Source organism: Cavia porcellus, unplaced genomic scaffold (genome assembly GCF_034190915.1).
Source record: "Cavia porcellus strain 051 isolate PalLab524CR breed Dunkin Hartley unplaced genomic scaffold, mCavPor4.1 scaffold_7, whole genome shotgun sequence".
Lineage (NCBI taxonomy): Eukaryota > Metazoa > Chordata > Mammalia > Rodentia > Caviidae > Cavia > Cavia porcellus.
The window spans coordinates 28,366,216-28,386,670 of record NW_026947490.1 but is presented as its reverse complement, the minus strand read 5'-3'; the positions used below and the strand labels follow the sequence as shown (position 1 = coordinate 28,386,670).

The following is a 20,455-nucleotide window of genomic DNA, read 5'->3' as shown; positions in this document are numbered from 1 at the left end:
AGGAATGACAAGGAAATACTCCCTCCCGGGGGCCGACTGAGGGAGACTGCGCCTGCCGCGAAGGCGTCTGGGAAATGCAGTTCCGGATGGGTACGGCCTGAGCGGTAGTTGGGAAGTCAGTGGCGCCTGCGCAGGCGTCTACTGATTGCAAGGGGAAGGATGCGCGCGCAGCGCCTCCAGCCCAAGCGGAAGTTTCTCCTGGACAACTAAGAAGGTGAGCCCTAGCTTTGAGGGAGATCGTAAGGTCCGGCCGCAGAAACTAAGGACCCTACCCCTACCCTTTTCAAGTACAGACGTGAGGAGAAGGTGAGGCGGAGCTATGGAAGCTTCCCGGCCGCTGGGCGCAGTTCGGTCGTGGTGCCTGTGACGTTACCTCTTTTTTTGGGAGGTGGGGCCCCGGCGGGTGGGGATCACGATGAGAGGGAGGCACCTGGTCCCAGAGACCCGGGCTACGGATCGCTGTAGAGTACCCCCAAGAAGATCCTGGCGGTGGGTGTGGCTAAATCGGCGATGGGCGGGGCTTCTGAGAATTCAACTGAAAGCCTGTCCTGGGAGTACATCACCCCTGCTTTTCTGCGAAAGGTGGGACTGATCCTGAGTCGCTGTCGCTGTCCCCTCCATGCTTAGGTAGAGCAGGCTTTTAGCCTTGCTTTTTTTCCATGCTGTGTGTTGCACACAGGAGGAACAGAGTAGTTGACATATAGCAAATGTTAATATATAATTGTTGAATAAGTAAACTAAGTGGATGAATGAATAATAAAGTCTGACCTTTGAATGGGAGCCTTGGGTTTAAGCCCTCAACTGGCCATATGATCGTGGCCATTGGGCTTAAGCACCCTGAGACTCCTGGCGTTCTTTCACCCATATTTATCGAGCTCTTACTGGAGATAAGGCTCTGCGCAGATACTTCTACTTACTCTACATGTAAAGCGCCTGCTCCCATAGCAACAGTTCTTTTTTTAAAAAATTATTTGTATTAGTATGTGTTTGCAGTACACAGTGATTGCACTCCTTATGGCGACATCCTGGGGACTTATCTGTGGGGACAGTTTCTGAGCTCGTTATATTGGTGTACAAAACAAAAATTTCTCCCAGGTAGTTTGTGTTCTAATGGTTACAGGTGCCAGAGCCAGAGTAAAAAGTAAGTTAGGGCCGTCGCTACAGCACAGCAGCGCAGCACCTGCCTGGCAAGCGCAAGATCCTGAGTTAGATTCCGGGTACCCCCTCCACCTCCGCCCAAGAAAAGGAAATTATATAGTAGTTACTGGTCCACAGTACCTTACTTACTTTTGTTTTTGTTGTTATCATATAGTTTATTTAATACAGTGTTTAATTATAAAAGTTAATATAGTTTTGAAGTTTAAATTTTGTAAAATACAGTTTGCAGAAAACAGTCCAACAGTTACTAGTAATAAGGGTAGCGGTGTTTTGAAGCTAATTTTACCTTTGAAACAATAGTTTTATTTCTAAATTTCACTTAAAAAAATAGCCATCACAGTTACTTCTGAGCTAGGAAAATAAGTGCAGTAACTTCCTTGTTTTTCCCCTTCCGCAAAAAGCAGCCACACAGAGAAATACTCCATTTATTTGTCAGTTTTTGAAAATACTATGAACAACACAAAAAAAAGCTGGGCATGATGGCTCACGCCTGTAATCCCAGCACTCAGGAGGCTGAGGTGGGAGGATCGTTGCAAATTCGAGACTAGCCTGAGCTACAAAGTGAGCTCAAGGCCAGCCTGAACTGTCTCAAAAAAGACAAAAAAAAAAGGGGCTGGGGATTTAGCTCAGCAGCGTAAGCGCCTGCCTTGCAAGCAGGCAGTCGTGAGTTCGATCTCTGGTACAGATAAAAACAAAAAAGACAAAAAAAAAAAAAAAAAGACAAAAAAAAGAAAATGCTATGAACACACAAAGAAGGAAGCATGGGCTTTGCTTTAAGAGGGGATTTGTTTTAAAGTAATTTGTATTTTGTTTTAAATTGATTAAATGTAATTTGCTTTGAAAGGGAAAGGCAGAAACATGAATCAATCCCACCATACCCTTCCACACATAAAATCAAAAAACCTTTACCCACTCCCTTCTCCAGCCTTGCTGATGGAATTTTTTTCATGTTATAATAGTAATACTGCCTTCTTTTCCTTCAGTATTTCTTCTTTGTCACACAAGTCAGAGAATTGCCTCTGCCTGACTCCCTTAAAGGCAGCTGGGAAGCCCGAAGGTTTGTCATCCAACCCTATGCTTCCTGGAGCATTTTTTTTCCCCAAACGAGTATTCATAATGAAACACAAATTGTCACAATAAAACAGTTTATCAGCCTGCAGTCTTTGAGGAATTTATTCAACTGTAAATGTGTGAATCCTAAGAGAATAATTATAGTAAACATAAGCAAAACAAGAGAAAAATATCCATTTTGTCATCAAAGCAATTGGCTATATGATACGTATTTAAATTACCTTCTAGTAAAAGCAAGCCCAAACAGTTTCTAAGAAATTTATAGGGGCTGGGGATTTAGCTCAGTGGCATAAGCACCTTCTTGGCAAGCATGAGGTCATGAGTTTGATCCCAGGTACCAAAACAAAAACAAATCAAAAAAGCTCAGCCTGAAAAATTAACACCTAGAGCAAAGTACAAAAAGCTAAAAAAACACACTAATTTGCTCCAAAAACCAAGTAGAAAACAGATCAGAATTGCCAGTTATTACTGTTACCCAAAATACTAGAAACCTAGTTGGTGCGTGTCCATAACCTAATGAAATTTTGTTTTAGTTTCTCACCTTCCCCTGAGCACAAGAATTCAAGACCATTCAGAAAACCCAACATGCAGCAGTGCAAAGAGGTTCATCAGATAAATTCTTTGCAATTTCTGAAGGCTTCACTTAGTTAACTTTAAAAGGTACCACACAGTCTGTGAACTTGCCAACTGCAGGGTCATTAAAGCCTCTTTTAAAAAACTCAGTGCCTTAAGCACCTGCCTTGCAAGCAGGCAGTCGTGAGTTGGATCCCCGGTACCGATAAAAAAGAAAAAGACAAAAAAACACAAAACAAACAAAAAAAAAAAACTCAGTGCCTTCTCAGCTGTTCATTAATCGCTCTCTAGTGCCAATTTCTGGGGCAGATAGCTTACACAGAAAAAATTTGACACTGTAATCATAAAGAGTCTATGTACTGAATTTTTTGCAGCTATCACCAATCAAGCAATAAAAAATGAAAATACTTGTTAAAGAATATTAAGTCAAAGACATGTGTGAACTCTATAGTCAGATGTAACTATAAAATCAATATGGTGGGAAAAATAAATAGCTAATTTCTGGGCAAAGAGACAATGTCCAAAGCAAAAACTAAAGATGGCACAGCTATGAAAAATGTAGTAAAACGTTAGGGCCCTTGAGCCTTGCTATTCAGATGCAAGTATAGATCTTGGGGTACAGTTAATTTTGCTTAATCAGGAGGAATTTTGAACCTAAAAATAAAATTTAGTTGATTGTCCTTTCTCATCTCAACTACTTAACATCTATTCTGTGAAAACAGCTAACAAAACTTAAAAGCTTGGGTCGGGTGTTTAGCTCAGTAGCACGTGCCTGGCACACGCAAGATTGTGAGTTCGATCTCCGGTACAAAAACAAAACGAAACAAAAAAAAAAAAAAAACCAAAAATTTTTAAAAACAGAAGTTCTTATATCTAATCTTAGAATGGAGTTGTTCTGATAATTCACAGGACAGCTATACTTCCTCCCCACAGCTACTTTTTTGAATCTCAAGATCTGGAAACTACTTGTCAAAGTTCTTAATAGGTAAAGCTCTGGATCTTAGCATGGGTTTAAACGCACACACACACACACACACACACATATATATATATATATATATATATATATATCTGTGTGTATGTGTCAGAAATTTTTCAGTAGTACCTTCTTGAAGCTCAAATAATCTGACAGATTTTTTTTTTTTTTTTGGTCTTTTTCCTTTTTATCAGTACCGGGGATCGAACTCACAACCGCCTGCTTGCACGGCAGGCACTTATGCCACTAAGCTAAATCCCCAGCCCCGATCTGACAGATTTTAAAGCACAACTTCATGAATTTTTAAAACAAAGAATTTAAAATAGATAACAGATCATAGAGTATGGGTACTTAGACTCAGTACTTCTTAATGTGGGTCTATGGTCAGTTTCTAAGGAATCACCCTGAATTATAATAAACATCCACTACTTTTAGCGCTCAGAAATAAAATTTGGAAAAAATCCACTCTGGGTATTTGTTTCAAGGTGTTTCAGACAAACCTACAATCATGACACTATTCTACAATAGCTACAGTGCCAGGTGATTATTATTAAATTAATCAATAATGGGAACTATTATGCTAAGCATCACTTTATTCTGTACAAATAGCACTGGGTAGTTAATGGGGTTATCAAGAGTTTACCTTGGTAATAAAGTTAACACTAAACTAACAGATACTAAAGACAAACCTAGAGTCCACTATTGATCGGGATTTGAAGTTTTCTTTTAAAATGGAGCAAGTTTTGTGTTTGCTGGATGTTGTGTGTTTTATTCAGAAGTGATGTTACAGCATAAAAGGCCACATATCACACAAGTGGCAAAATGTAACACACAAAATTCTGAATGGACTTTGCACATGCTCAGTATTTAACTCTGTAAACTCCCAAATTTTACAACTTCCTGTTTTACTCTACATGGCAGTGTTACACATGCCAAATTAAATCAGTGCTAACAGTAACAGTAGAAAGCCATAAATCCACCTAAATAGAAAAGCTAGAGTCATAAAATCCTGTAGTCTGTCATCATAGTTACAGAGTATATGTGTTTGTCTTGGTTTTGGGTTTGGGTTTTTTTTTTTTGCCATTTGAAACTCATGCTATGAGAGACAAGATACTTCAGATTTAAAAAAACAAAAACCATGCAGAGTTAACATTCAATGCTATATTACTTTACTAACTTTAAAACCCCAAAAGTGGTCAAAACAAAAAGTCATCAGGGATCGAACTCATGACTTTGTGCTTGCCAGGCAGGCACCTATGCTGCTGAGTCAAATCCCCAGCCCCAGAAAATTTTTTTTCTGCCTCGAGACTCTCTTGATGTCTCCACTGGGCCTAGCTGTGAATGCCTTTGCTGGTAACGTGTGATCTGAGTTGGCATGAATATGTTTATCATCTTCAAAGATTCTGCAGCACAAATCATACTCCCATGTCCTATCAGTGGTTAATATATAGTGTGCTATAAATTCTAAAACATCATGCACATACTCAAAATTCTGAATGTCAATAGATGAGTAAAATAAGGAATTTTGAACTTATGTTAGATGGCCACTAAAGTGCTAAAGAGAAAAGGGAGAAATAAAAGAAAAAGAGGATTGGGGACAGGAGTTGCAGTTTATACAAGGTGGTTAGGAAAGGAAGAACTCTTGAGCTGAGGCCTGGAGAATGCAAGGGTGGGAAGAGCATTTCTGGTAGTGGGAAATGCAGGTACAAATGTCCTGGGATTGGAATCACCTGGCCAGGGCCACTTAGCTAGCAATGAATGGATAGAATCAATAGAATAGCTAATGCCTTTCTAGTGCCACAATGGGTTGGCACGGTAAACTTCAGAATCCAAAAGTAAATGCCTGGTTCTCAGTTTACAAATGGAAAAACAGGCACAGAGGCGCTAAATTTCTTCCACGGGGTGTTATAAGACAGCTTGGTGGTAGAGCAATGGCCGAGCATGCCTGAGGCCCTGCATTTAATCCCCAGCATCTCGACAATGACAAAAAAATTGTCTTCCCCAGTAAGTGGCAGAAGCAGGATTCAAATCCCGCCAAGTTCACATTCTTAACCACTACATCATTCTCTTTTGAAGCAAAGAGACCTTTGGAGGTGATGCAGCCAGCTAGGTAATTTTGCCTCTGGGCTTTTGGACTCTGGCTTGCTGACTAGACTTGCCTGTGGGGTGAAAATGTGCTGACCTGCTGGGGGGCTCTCCGGCTTCAGGACAGATTTCTTTCTGTGGGGTGGATAATCTGTCTAGTCTCTCACCAGACATGGATGAGTATTTGCTCTGTGCTAGGCTTGATTGAAGCTCTGGGCACACTGTGTTGAACAAGGCAGACTAAAGTCCTGCCATCTGGAAGCTTCCTTTTTTTTTTTTGAGACAGGGTCTCTCTATGCAATTCAGGTTGGCCTTGACCTCATTTTGTAGCCCAGGCTGGTTTTAAATTTGCAGTGATCTTCCAGCCTCAGCCTCCTGAGTGCTGGGATTACAGGCACGTTCCACCATGCCCAGCTGGCAGTTTCCATTCTAGCGAGAGGAGTCAGCAGTAAGGTCATCTGGTGGTGAGAGGTGCACTGAAGAAAGACAAAATGGGCTAAGGAGGAGAATGTGGAACCAATGGATCATGTCAGAGAACTGCTCACTGGGGGGGGGAGGGGGGGCCGAACAGAGATGTAGATAAAGTGAGCCAGTGGGGGAAGAACATTCTGGGCAGATGTGAGGGTAAATGTGAAGGTCCTGTGGGCAGAAATGTGATTGTTGTGTTTGGGGAAAGGCCAGGATGCCAGTGTGAGCGAGGGGAGGTGGCCAAGAGGGAACGAGGAGATAGCAAAGCGCTGGGGTTCACAGGCCTTGGAAAACATTTTGGCTTTTACTCCGGAATGGAAGCCGGAAGCCGTCCGAGGTTTTAAAGAGGAGATCCAGGGGCCAGTTTCGATTTTCAGTGAGCCGTCTCACTGCTGTTTTGAAAACAGACTGCAGCAGGGAGGAGAGAAGCAGGAATTCTAGTTAGGAGGACCTGGGAGCTCAAAGAAGCAATGAAAGCCTAGACTGGGCTGATGGCTGGCTGTTGGAGCTGAGGGCTGCAAAGTTTAAAATCCAGTATCTCTCCTGGCCTGGTTCCACCCTCAGCATCAGCCTCTAGCTGGAAATCTTTGAGGATGTTCTGACCTGCAGCACTGAGAAGCAAGTCGGTAGCAGGTTAAGAACAGGAACTTGCTGGGGAATGAGTTCCATCCCTGGTACCAAAACAGACCAAAAAAATGAGCTTTGGAGCTCTAGACTTGAGTTCTCTTCCCACCACTTTCTAGATGAATGGCTCACATCAGTTTGTGGACCTGAAAGATGGCATGATTTTTTTTTCTTTTTTGTGGTACCGGGGATCGAACTCACAACCTCACACTTTGCCAGGCAGGCGCTTATGCCGCTGAGCTAAATCCCCAGTCCTGGCATGATTTTTTTTCCTCTGGTTCTGCCACTGCAGTGCTCTGAGGCCTTGGGCCAGTCTCTGTCCCTCTCTGAGCCTCAGCTGCCACAACTCCTTGAAGGGAAGGGCACTCTTGGAAGGCGGTCACAGGGGTTGCAGTCTGCACATATGGAAATCACTCGATGGGAGCTGTCATTACTGAAGCAATATAACTTCTCTATGCTTTAGGTTACTTCCTGTTCCAGTGGGGCGTAGAGTATCCCGAAATGCACCTGTGTTAAAGGGCCTTTTGTTGTATCCTTTTGTGACCCAGCCTGGAAGTCCTGAGGCATCCCTGCTGCCCATCCTTATTGGTGGGAGCTGTCACAAGCTCTGCCCAGACCCTAACCCTCTGGGAAAGGATTGCCAGGTTCTGAAGAGCACACAGGACTAGAAATACTTGGTGGCTGCTTACGTCTCTCTGAAAAACACAAGTGCTGCCCTTGTATGGAAGGGCTGGTTCTACTGCTCAGTTGTGCAATGTTTGCTGAGCTAGATGAGGCTCTAGTTCAGTGCCTGGTAGCAGGGAGGGTGGTTCTGGAACCTTCCTCATGGGCTGTGGTATGGAGTAAGTTGGTAACACACTGCCAATTCTTTCTGAAGGGCTCCACTCCAGGTGTCTGTGTCGCGCCACCTGCCTTCCCTCAGTGGTCCTGACTGCTTTGTGTTGATACTGACCTGCCAGCCTTCGTAGCATCCCTCTTCTCCTAGGGTGTTTCACTGTCCCTGTGGTGCTGTCTCTGCCTGACCTATTCTGCAGCCACTTGCTCCTTTGTTTATTAATGTCTTCCCTCACCCGAATGGGTTTTCTGTCTAGTGCCTGGTGGAAGCCAGGAGCTCAGGAAGTCATTGTTGAATGAATGGATGAATGGCCTTGGCACTTACAGCTACATGGCCAGTGTGCAACAAACATTAACTGTTACCTTTTACTTACTTGAGCCTGAGTCAGTCTCTCCACCCTTGTTCCCTTCCAGGCCACTGTGGAGATGGAGTTTCCAGCTCACTGAAACCAGGGACCGGACCGTAACCCCATAAGGTACCGTCCCCTCAAGCACATGTCCTGGAAGGCCAGTGTCCCCCCATAGCCCAGTCCTGCTGCCCCCTCTGTTGCTGCTGCTGGTCGATTTCCCTCCCAGCAAGAGCATTACCTAAACCAGGCCTAGCTCATCTGGTTTAGTGTTTGCTCCTTCCCAAAGGCCATCTTCATCCTGAGGTGGTTCATGAATGACAGTATAGGAATCCAAGCAGCCAAATTGATAAATTTGGAATTTAATTAACTGAGCTCAGGACTACTCATATACAGACCCCCACCCCACCCTGGTTCAGGGTCCAAACAAGTGGCACTGAACTAGAAAGTTACAGAGCTTTTAAAAGAATCACAAAAGACACCCTGCTGGAAAAGGTTTAGCTCGAATCTTACATTAATTTTCGGTTGACACCAGTATCCTGCTTCTTTTGTTAAGCAGGTTAATTTTTCTCCTCTAGCTCATTCTGCCTTTCTCATGGGAGTTATACCCTGAGGAATATTCCATTTTCCTGAGTCAAATACAGGGCACTACTAAGGCTCAAGATGGTGCCAGTTATGCAAGCTACAACATTCCTCACTGGTTTTAGTGCATGAATTAAGTCCTTTTTAAGAGTCGTCTTCTACATTTCACAGATCCTCGTATTGGGAACATATAACTATTAATTTAATAGATTGCACTCGGCTTTGGGTGTAACGCATGAAATAGTTTATCATGTAGGGGCCAATAGTAATGGCCAGAAGGAGTAAAATCGGGTGCTGCCAGAGCCGAGAGTAGGGTGGTCAGACGTGGGTGATGGAGAAGAAATTTTCATATGGACTCTGTTGATGATGCCTCTCATTTTTCCTATCAGCTGGGCAGGCACCTTCTGACGTGACTAAGACTGACCCTAATAACTCCTGAATGGTTGGTGTAAAAGCAACAAGATTTACCAAGGGCTAGGCATAGAGCTCCCTGTTTAAGGATAGGTCTAGACCTCACCAGTTCTGAAGGACAATCTCAGCCAGGGAGGTTAGAGACTCCTCCAAGGGATGAACATTACATTCAAGTGTGCTAGATCACAATCTGTTTTTTTCTTAATATTTGGTAATTTTGGCCTCCCATTATGAGGGCTTTGGTTCCTAGTGTTGTGGAATCAGCCACTTCTATCCCAAAAGGACAGGAAGTAGGACTGGGGCCCTCTTTTTCTTGTGAGGTTGGGTAACCCCATGTTTTCTCCCTCCTTTTTCAGAATATCAGTACACTTGGGGAAGAACATGAGTTAAGATGCAGAGTTCAGGCTTAGGTCCAGTGAAGACAGACAAGCACAAGGGTGAGGCCGTTTGTACAGGCAAACCGAGTTCCTGTGGGGAGACTAAAGTGGGTTGAGTGGGGAAGAGACATTTTGTACATACACAGTTGAATTGCAATTGATTGGAAATGGGGAGCACTTCAAGGGGAAGTTTACAGATTGAATACAAAGTCCAGAGCCCTGAATGTTTCCCAAAGTGAGGGACTTAGATCCCTGTCCCCACCACTGTAAAGAACCAGAATCAAGGTGTGAGGTGCTTACTATCTGGGTAAACAGATTTAGGGCTACATCTTTGGAGTTTTACTTTTAGTCCACTTAGCTGGAGTCTCTGGTCTTGTTGGCTTGAAGAGGGAGTGTTGAATCCAGTGGCTCTTTTCAGCAACCGTAAGGGCCATGGGAGAACTCAAGGTGACTGTACAGGGTCCTTCCCAGCGGGCACCTAGAGATGTGGGCTGGCTCCTTCTGATGTAAATTTAATCATCAGGTTAAGCCATCAGGGATCATCAGGTCTTTCAGGAACAGTCTGGTGGTCCCGGAACAAGCAATGGGTTGAGTGCAGGAAGGGCTGGAGAGCCTGTAAGGACCTAACAAGTTCCCCATTCATGACAGCAGCCGACTTATCATCTTGGACACAGGGAATCAAAGAGGGCAGTTGGCCATACATGACCTCAAAAGGAGTAATGTCCTGGAGGTAGGGGGCACATCATGCAGGCAGAAAGGCAAAAGGAAGGAGCCTCACCCACTTTTTACCAGTCTCAAGAGCCGGTTTAGAAATAGTTTCCTTTATAGTTTCCTATTTGTTCTGTCTACTTGGCCTGAACTTTGAAGCCAGCAGGCACAATGTAATTTCCAATTGATTTCTAAAGCTGCAGCTAAATTTTGAGTGATCTGAGCTATGAAAGCTGGACCATTGCTGGACCCCAGGGAGGTGGGCAAACCAAATCGAGGCACTGTTTCAGAGAGGAGTTTCTTAGCTACTAGGAGAGCTGATTCAGTCTGAGTGGTGAATTCTTCAGTCTATCCACTGAATGTATCTATGAGAACTAAGAGATACTAATGTTCTCCTCTTCCTGGGCCCATTTTGGCAAAGTCTGTCTCTCAGTGGTCTTCAGGGCTAAGTCTTCATTGTCTCTTTCAAACATCTGTGCTGGCCAGCTTAGGGTTCACTTAAAGACACTGTGGGCATTTTTGGCTCATCTCTTTAGTCAGGCAAGATAACTTGGCCAATTTGGTTCCCCCAAGTGAGTGGGTTTCCTGGATGAGATGGGGGTCCAATGATCTGTCAGCCTTCTGGAGGAAGTTGGGCTTCTCAGCTCTTGGCTGGTCTCAAGTCTGAATGTGAATTGGATGACTTGAGTAGCATGGGTGACGGGAGAACTGGGAGGAGTGTTATAGGCCCCACTGGTTTTAGTGCCACCTCTCTGGCTGTCTTTAACAGTGAGGGTATTTTCACAAGCTACTGGGGTGTCTTCTCATTGGTGCCCCAAACAATGTATCATGGAGACCTTTTGAAGCAACCAAATGGCAGCCAGGAGGTGTAAGATCTTGGGGGCATTCTTGATCTTTGTTCCTGATGAGGTTAATGTCCTCTTTCCTGAGAAATGGACCCATGAACGTGGACGGTAACAAAAGCGTACCAACTATTTGTCCACAGCTTAGGGCTTGAGTAAGTCAGTTTTGCCCACTGAGCTGAAGTTCCTGACCCTAAAGCTTGGGCCCATGTTACCTCAGTTTCAGTGGTCATCGTAGCTCCTGTCACTTGAGTACCTTGGAGGTAACTGCTGTTGTCTTGTGAAAAGAATGACTTCAGGCTGGGCAAGCGGGACATCGGTCATGTCAGCTCGCAGGCTTGAGACCGAGTCAATAATGTCCATACAACTATGTATTGGCATCGAGGGGTCATCATCAGGCAGGAGAGTTACTGGATTGAGGGCAGAACTAGACAGGAACTTGATGCGGTCAGTATCCAGTAAAAGGGCTTGCCACTGGACAATGCAAGCACTGGAAAGTCATCTTCAGGAGGCGACTGCAGCAGTGCCTCCGCAGCCTGTGGGGCCACGTCTGGAGGCTCTGGCCAAAAGTCAACTTAGTGGCTTCCCTGGTGAGTTTTGCAGTGGCTGCAATTGTCCATAGGCAGTTTGACCTCCCTGCAGCCATGGGGTCTAATCACCAGGAAAAATAGGCAACAGGCCTTTTCCAGGGTCCTAAGTACTGGGTTAAGACCCCTTTTGTTACCCCATGACTCTCAGCCACATGTGATTGGAAAGGTTTGGCTAAGCCAGGGAGAGCGAGGGCTGGGGCATTCACAAGAGCCTGTTTTAAATCAATGAAAGCTGTTCCTCTAACTCAGTCCAGGTTAGAGGTCCAGATGGATCCCCTCTAGTAGAGGTGTAGAGTGGCTGGGCTGTTTCAGCAGAACCCAGAATCCACAACTGGCAGCAGCCCAAAGCACCTAGAAATTTTGTAATCTGTCTTTGGGGAAGGGATTTTTAAGATAACCTCAATCCTTTTATCTGACAAAGTCCGATTTCCTGTTTAAATATATACCCCAGTAAGTGACTTTGGGCAGGCAGAGCTGTGCCTTTTTGGTGGAGACTCAATAGCCCAGTTTGTCTAAGTCTCTCAGTAGGTCCTCTTTGGCTTCCAGACCAGAGGACAAGTCTGCGGTGGCCATAGTAAATCATCTACATACTGAAGCACTGAGTCAGAGAGATGTTCTGCCCCAAAATCTTGCAGGTCCCTCCTCAGGGCCTCATCAAATAGAGTTGGTACATTTTTGAACCCCTGAGGTAAACGTGTCCAGGTCAATTGTCCTGATTCTACCGTCCTAGGATCTGTCCATTTAGAGGCATAGAAGGGTTGACCTACCAGAACCAGGAGTAGGGAGTAGGCATCCCTCAGGCATCCCTCCGGTCCAGTGTGGAGTAGCAGGTGTGCATAGGAGGCAGCAAACTGAGCAAAGTACATGGGTCAGGAACAGTGGGGTGCATAGTCATGACTCCTTTATTTACCTCTCGGAGGTCTTGGACCTGAAGTCCCAGGCTCCTGGACAGGTAGCAAAGGTGTGTTCCAGGCTGACTTACAAGCAAGCAGGATATTGGCCTCTTTTAGCCTTTGAATGTGCTTGGAAATTCCTTCCCTGGCTTGCAAGCTGAATGGATATTGGCGGACCGGATTGGGATGGCCCCAGGTAAGGGTGACTACAATTGGAGGCAGGTTGATTGCAAGTCCCTGTGGGTTGGCCTCCCAAAGGGACTTGGAACCTCTCTTTGTGTTAGGGTCTACCTCAACTCTGAAGAACAAAGCACTGCGCTGCTTCAGGCACCTCACCCAGCAGGGAGAGGGGATACACCCAGATCCCAAATCTCCTTTTGCCATTTTTGTAGCAACGAAATTGGAGGGGAGTCTGCCAGGGGTGAGTCTGCCAGAAACAAGTATCCTTCAGTCAGGAGGCAAGTAAGAATAGCAGAAGCAGGACTGGTAGTCACCTCTGATTTAGCTTTCTGAAGATGTCTAGTCTTTCTGTGAAACCTAAGAGTCATCGAGGGGTTTGTGTCCTCAAAAGAGATTTGAGCCTGTAACTTATGGAGCAAGTCTCGTCCGATCAGGGGGGTAAGAACATTTGGGCATGGCAAGGAAAAAGTGGATTAGGGACCCTCTGCTCAAATCCATAATACTGGCCTGAGTCCATGGGTAAGCCTTTATTTTTCCAGTTGTTCCTTGTCATGGTTTATGTCTGTGTCCCCCAGGCCTCATGAGTTTGCATTGTTTATTTGGATGGCTCATTGTATACTGCTTGGATTGATGGTGTCAGGGGTCCACCCACATAGAGGTGGAGCCAGGATGTGATGTAATGGCAGGAAGGTGTGTCTTGCTCTTTGCTGGTTCCGGCTTGCTGTTTGCAGCTGCCATGAACTGCGGCCCAGCCATGCCCACCTGTCTTGGAGCCAACTATGTGTGGACTGAAACCTCCAAAAACTGTAAGAAATAAACCTTTCCTTTCCCAACTTTGGGCTTCAGGTATTTTGTCTCAGCGACAAGCATAAAGTAACTAAGACATTCCTTGAATGCTTGTCTTGGTTTGAGTCAAGTGACCCACTGGCTGTGGTAGGACTGAATAACTCGTTCCTGTGTCTACCAAGAAGCTGACTTTTTGGGCTCTCTCTGTTAACTCCAAGAGTGCCTTACCTTTGAATCTTTCTAGCCTTTGAAGCATTTTTAAATATCTGGGGCCCACTGGGAGACAAATGCAATATTTAGGCCCGTCTGTTTCCAGGTGCCTGCAGATCAATAGGTGTATAGGAGGTGCTCCAAGAATGCAGATGGAGCCTTGTCAGGTCCCTAACTTACCTCTGTTTAGACAGATTAGTTGGCTTCCAAGTAGCTGTTTTTAAAAGCACCCAAACAAGCCTGGCAAAACCATAGGAGAAGCTCCTTACCTTGAATAGGGCGAGTGAGGGGCCTGGGGCAGAAGTCCAGAAAAGGGAGCTACAGCCCGCCGTGCTTGTGTCCATCAGGGAAGCTGCACTGCTGCCTGTGCTTTTGGCCTGGGAGAGCTGGAAGCCACCATTGTCCCCACCACATGGTGTGAGCTTTGGCTTTGGCTCTGGCTCCTCTCGGGTTGTGGCTGTCTGGTCACTTGTGTTTCTGCTGCTGCGCCCAGAGTCACTGGGCAGGAAACAGTTAAGGTGCTGTGCTCTGGGGAGAAGGAAGGGGGCCCCAGAGCTATTCTCTGCTGTAGGAGCCCAGAGAAGTCTGGGCCTCAGGTTTGGGGGGTTGAGGAGTAGGCACAAGTAGGTGTGGGGCCTGCAGGCAGGGGTGAATATCCCCTCTCCCTGCTGGGTGAGGTGCCCGAAGCAGAAGCAGCAGCAGCGGCAGCGCTTTGTTCTTCAGAGAGTTGAGGTAGACCCTAACACAAAGAGAGGTTCCAAGTCCCTTCGGGAGGCCTAGATACTCTGAAAGTGAGCCATTTAAAGTCACAAGAAAGTTTGGAGCCTACCTGGATAAAAAGGTTCACCATAGGAAGAGGCTCTTCAAGGAAATTCCTGAAAATGGTTAAGAACACATTACAAAGGCAACAAAAAGCAAAAGCAGACTGACACATTTACATGAATAATAGAGGAATAGCAAACATTAAACTGGTGACAAATAAGATTAACAAAACAAAGACAGAGACTGACACCTGGAGGACCAGTTTGACCTTATGGCCAACAAGTCTCAGCCAACATCTTGCTCTGAGAACGTGTGGTCTTAGAAACTAATGTTGCACCCAGAGTCTTCAAAGACCCCCAAGGGGCACCCACAACAAAAACTAGAACAGTCTTACTGGTTGGATCTGGACAGCTTGTTCTGTTGCCCACGACTACGTCTCATGTGAGTCTGTATTATGGGTCTGCACTGGAAAGGCCCAAAGGTCAGTGGTGGCAGGTAGAAGTCTGTGCCAGCGGGGTGAAGGATCTGTGCCAGCAGGCTGGGAAGTCTACACTTGAGCCAGGAAGCAGCACTCCAAGTAAGAACCAGGGCTCCCCCAAAGAGAACCACAGCCATCCTCGGAGACAGAGAGGACCCAAGCACCTCTGATGATAACAGCCAAGTTCATATCAGAAAATCCAGTGTGACAGGTCTCCAGGAGACTCAGTTGCACCATCTTCCCCTGCAGTTGTCTTTTTCTGCAGTTGGCAGTGATCCTCAGGTGGGTCCTCCATGCCCAGCAGCAGCTGACCATTAGTTAATTAGACCACAGGCGTCTAATGCCAGAGCTTGGATTTTGCCCTTCATGGCCTGATAGAAAGAGGAATTCTTTTCTCCTTCTCTAGCTGAGGCTCTTGTCATCAGCTGTTTGGGCAGCCTGTGGTTTTTAAGGACAAGCTCTGGAATTTTATCAGTGAGCACCAAGAGGAAACAGAGATTCCCTCCACCCCCCCAAAAAAACTCTGGAGTACAATATGGAAAGAATAAAGGGGATAATCAAACTGTTATCAAGTGGAACATGCTATGTGGGGCTGTGTGCATGATACAGTACTAGCGATCCCTCTATAAGACACTGCCTAGGGGCTGGGCTTAGTTCAGGGGCAGAGAACTTGCCTAGCAAGATGAGGCCGAGTTTATCTCCTGCACCACAAAACAAACAAACAAAAAAAGGGAACAAAAAGCTTGAGAAGCTAACAGTAAATAAAAACAAACAAAACAAACAAAAAACCCAACCACTAGAAAAGCTTTCTGTGGCCAAGTCCTGTCTTAGCTCTTGGAATAAACATGCTCCTCTCCCTGCATGGGGCACAGAGAGGTTAGATAATTTTCCCAGCACACAGCAGATTGGAAGTTCAAATCCAGTTAGCCTGGGACCAAAGCCTGTGAGTTCAGGGGTCCCACCTTCTGCACTTGCAATGGACACTGACCTCAACAGTGAATAAAAAGAGTTTAATTAGAACTTTTTCTTGCAAGTTGTATAAGTCAGCTTCAAATAAGGGTAACTTGCTTATTTTAAAAAGGTTTATTTAGCTTATGTGTCGGCAGTGGAGGGCCTTGTGGCTATGGGCTTCTGGGTGGGGTACCAGGTGGCAGTGGCAGGGTGTATGTGGCACAGCTAAGCTGTGGACGTCCCTGGGCAGGAAGCAGAGAGGAAAAGGAAGAGACCGGGGCCCTACAGTCCCTCACAGGCTGTGCCCCAATGACTAAGGGCTTTCTGCCAGGCTCCACCTCCTAAAGGTCCACCACGTTCCAGGAGCATCGACATGGAGTCCCAGCCCTGTGGGGAACACTTATCCCAGCCATAGCACAAGTAATGAAATCATTGCCGAGTTTATTCCCACTTATATATATATTTTTTGTCTTTTTCCTTTTTATCGGTACCTGGGATCAAACTCACGACTGCCTGCTTGCAAAGCAGGCGCTTATGCCGCTGAGCTAAATCCCCAGCCTCCTCCACTTCTATTTTAATATCCAAGTTTTAATCGGTACCATACACTGAGTCTCAATAGAACACTAAAGCCCCTCTCTTTTTCTTTCTCTCTCCACCCCACTTTCCTGGATGTTTGTAGACTTCACTGAAGTGTCCCCTGCACTTGTCAGTCCTATTAAATGTCTCTTCCTCACTACTAACTGGCACAGGCCTGCCACATCCCCATTTGTTGTGGGGCCTGAATGATCCTGTTTTTAATTTTCAAAAAGTGCCAGGAAATAATTCCGTGATGCACAAAGCATAGTGAATACTGTGACAACACCTCTCACCCCAGTTAGGACGGGATAAGCCGTGCTGGGATAACAAGTAAGCCCTAAAGTCTTGGTGGATCCTGGGGTCCTGGTGTGGACTGGGCAGCCCCTTCACTGTGTTGCCCGGTTACCTGGGGCCTGGTGCTGCCTCCACCATTTCTACAGGTGGAGGTAGATGGAGGAGATGTTCTAGCCAGGAAGTCACTTCCACTCACACCCACTGGCCAGAGCTAGTCATCTGGGCCCAGCCTGGCTCCAAGGAAGGCTGCAAAATATGGAGGACCATGCGGATGTTTGTAAAGCACCTACTGCCTCTCCAGGCCCCAGCATGTAGCCTAAGAAATGAGCGTCTCAGACACCATATTGGACACCCTGGCCATAACTCTCCTTGGCCTCCAGTAACCCTCAGCTTCTCAGAGTTCTGCTCCTTCATTTGGGATTTGTTCTGCTTTGTACTTGGCATTAGGGAGAGGCGGTTGGAGGCTCAGTGCAGTGGGTCAGGACTCATTTCAAGTGACCATCCTGGAGCTCAGATGCAGGTGGTGCTGACTTCTGTTCCTTTCTCAGCTTGGCTCCAGGGGAACTTGGAAGGCCACTTACCAGCTAGATTCAGTTTTTTCTTTCAGCTTCCGGTATCCCTTTTGTTTCCATTTTATAGCATGATCTCCTTCTGTCCAGAGTGTGGCAAAAATATCGAAGCAGCTTTCAAATTCTGCCCCTACTGTGGAAAACCTCTGCCTACAGACGAGCGTACACAGTCCCCAACCTGTGCCAGGCAACTCGTGTCATCCTTTCGAGGTAAGAACTGGCAGGACAGAGTAGCCTGGGGGGCAGGCAAAGCCTGGCTTCGGGGAGAGCTGTGGAACTTTCTGCCAGGTAGATGACACGATATGATTTGCATTTTCAGAGGCTTCCTGTGTGTGTGAAATGGCCTGGAGTTGGGAGGCTATCCCAGTTCTCCGGGGCCAGTCACGCTGGCACACTTAGTGACAACTGAGAGGATAAGATTGTGTCTTTGTGGGTTCAGAGATACCAGGAGACAAGTCAGCAGAAACAACAGACTACAGAATCACACTGCCAACGCCACAAACCTTAGAATTAACAGATGCAAATATTCACAAAACAGATTTAATATGTCTAAAGAAGTAACACTAAATTGGCAGTATAGTGAAGTAGGCTAGTATTAACCAGGCAGATTTAAAGAGGAAGCAAATGAAACTTCTTTAAATATATGTGTGTAGATAAATGACTGACTAGATAAAGCTTCAGGAAGAATTAGTGAACTGAATGATAGATTTGAAGAATTTAAACTTGGAAGAAAGCACAGAGGGACAAAATGATGGAGGATATGGAAGAAAGGCTAACATTCTGGGAGGCTGAGGTAGGGGGGTTGCAAGTTTGAACCCAGCCTAGGTGACTTAGCAACTAAGTGAGATCCTATCTGAAAATAAAAATTAAAAAAAAAGAGCTGGGGATGTAGCTCAGTGTGAAGGCCCTGGGCAATCTCTGGTATCATAAGTGGGGAGGTACATAAGGCCCATGGAGGAGAAAAGATCTAGAAGAAAGGAACCATTTGTGTAGCTAGTTAGAGGTAGAAGACTTGAGCCTTGCTGAGAAGGGCCTTGGACTCCCATCTGCCTTCTCTTTCCCTCAGGCTCAAAGAGAGAGCGAAACTCCAGCTTTGAAATCTCCCCCAAGAAAGTGAAATGGTCAAACATTGTCATCTCTTCCCAGTCGTCCCTCCTCTCCGATGGTCACAGTCCTGAGTCTGAAGGTGCTGGAAGCTCTTGTGAGAAACCCAAAGGTCAGAGTCAGGGTGGATCTGACCTGGATGGGCAAGGATGGGTTCTCTGACAATGATGGCAAAGCGGCCAGAGCCTCAGTTGGAACAGCAAGCACCCCTCATGTACCCCCAGCCTAGTCCCCCCGCTCAGGGCACCTCCACATGGTCCCCAGGGGCCCTGGCGCACACAGCACTGCCTGGCGCTCCCTCCACACAGCCCTGCGTTCCCATCTCCCACTGTCCTGCTGTTAGCTGGCACGTGGATGGCCAGTACCACCTTGTGCATGTGAGACTTACCTTGGGGATTTTCAGCCTCTGGACTTTCCTACGTCTGTTCCCTTGGCCCCATCGTCCCCTCCTATGCCTGGCCTGTCCACATCTCCAACACTAGGAGGTCCCCGTCCCTTGGAACCCACTCCTGAGCACCAGGGCGTCCTCGCCATCTCCAGTGCCTTTCCCCAGCCCCCTGGGCACCTGATCCTGCCCTCTCCTACCCTTGTGTCACTATGGGCTCTGAAGCTTTCTCGGTCTACACAGCCTTTGTGTCCAGGGACTCAGTGTAACTTGCCTGTCTTTACCTAGTCAGGATCAGGACACCAGGGGCTTGAGCATTTGCCTCTCTCCTGCCCACTGGGTCCTGGGTGCCTCGGTGCTCCTGGTCATCCCCAGGGCCCCAGAGGCCCTTCACCCTGTGTGCCCTGGGGGAGGGATGGTTGGGAGGGGTGAGGTGAGCACTGTTGCTATTTCCTGCCTCCCACTCCACCACCTCACTCTCGCACTGGTTCCTTTGATGACCCGGCCCGCGGGTCAATCCATGGGGTAACCACCTGGAGGAGGAACGGGGATTAACAAAGACAGGGCAAGAGACAAAGAGAGACGAGACAAGTTGAGGAATTCCAGTCAAGTCTCTTTACTGAGGAAGTGGTCGCAGCTTTTATAGGGCAAGGGCAGGGCGGTGGGACAGGAAGAGGCTACAGGGTGATCTCTGATGGGTCATCGTCACGTCTATGTATGTGATGTGAACAGGAGAGGATCATGGTTGATGTAGGCGCACTATATGCCCATATAAGGGAGAGGCGGAGAGACAGCAGCGGGGCAATCATGCGGCGCCCTACACTTTGAGGGCCCTATCTCCATCTGACACACTTCTGGGCCCTCTGTACTTGGTGCAGATGGATGTCTGGTGGCCTTTCCCCTTCATCTTCCTTTAGCAAACCTGCTCACCCAACAAGACTGGAACTCTAAAGTCCCCTCCTCTGGGAAGCCTCCAATAGTCACTTTCCTCTCTGGCCCTAATTTCACTCTGTGCAGGCTGTGTGCAGGTCAGATTCCCCAGCCATGCTGGCAGCTCCCAGGGGAAGTGACCAGGATCATCACACAAAGGACCTGGCCCAAGGAAGTCCAGAAAGTGTTTGCTGTCTGCAAGAACAAGTCAGCAAGCAGTATCATGAGTCTCCTTTCACTCCCCACCCACCTTTTCTGTCCTGGGTGCTGCCTCTCCTTGACTGTGACCTTTCTCCTGCAGGGTCCAGGAGTGGACCCCCAACCCCTAAAAGCAGCCCACAGTCCATCAGGCGAAGCCCTCAGACGCTGAAGCGGAGCCGTGTGACCACTTGCCTCGAGGCTTTGCCCTCGGGGACAGAGCTGACAGACAAGAACAGGCAACGCTGGAGGCTGGGAGCCCTGCAGTCCCGAGATGACCAAGGCATTCTCTACGAAGGTGCTGTGCCCAGCAGCCAGGGCGGCCCAGCACAGGGACCCTTCCCCGATGGAAATGCAGACCTGCTTCTGGCAGCTGTCTCTCAGGCCCACACTGCAAACTGACCTACCTGGGAGCTCATGGGCTGGAAGAAGGGTGGCGGGAGGGTCATGCACCTGGCCCATTGGTAATCACTTGCTCCATCCACCCTAGCTG

At 46.9% G+C, this 20,455-nt stretch overlaps 1 protein-coding gene across 4 annotated transcripts in view; it reads left to right on the top strand.

Moving 5' to 3' along the window:
- Nucleotides 1–53: 53 nt before the first annotated feature.
- Nucleotides 54–20,455, top strand: part of Vrk3 (VRK serine/threonine kinase 3) — a 37,337-nt gene continuing 16,935 nt past the window's right edge. For 2 of the 4 annotated variants that reach the window (XR_010048680.1, XM_063253168.1), the window contains exons 1-5: nt 146–306; nt 8,204–8,265; nt 17,416–17,555; nt 18,412–18,561; nt 20,066–20,260. Coding sequence is in view for 3 of the 4 variants with exons in the window: in XM_063253168.1 (XP_063109238.1) it covers nt 17,417–17,555; nt 18,412–18,561; nt 20,066–20,260 (484 nt within the window). In the remaining variant the exon portion in view is untranslated. Of the gene's footprint in view, nt 307–8,203; nt 8,266–17,415; nt 17,556–18,411; nt 18,562–20,065; nt 20,261–20,455 lie in introns of all 4 variants that reach the window. The other 2 variants (XM_063253169.1, XM_063253170.1) reach the window with 2 other exon arrangements.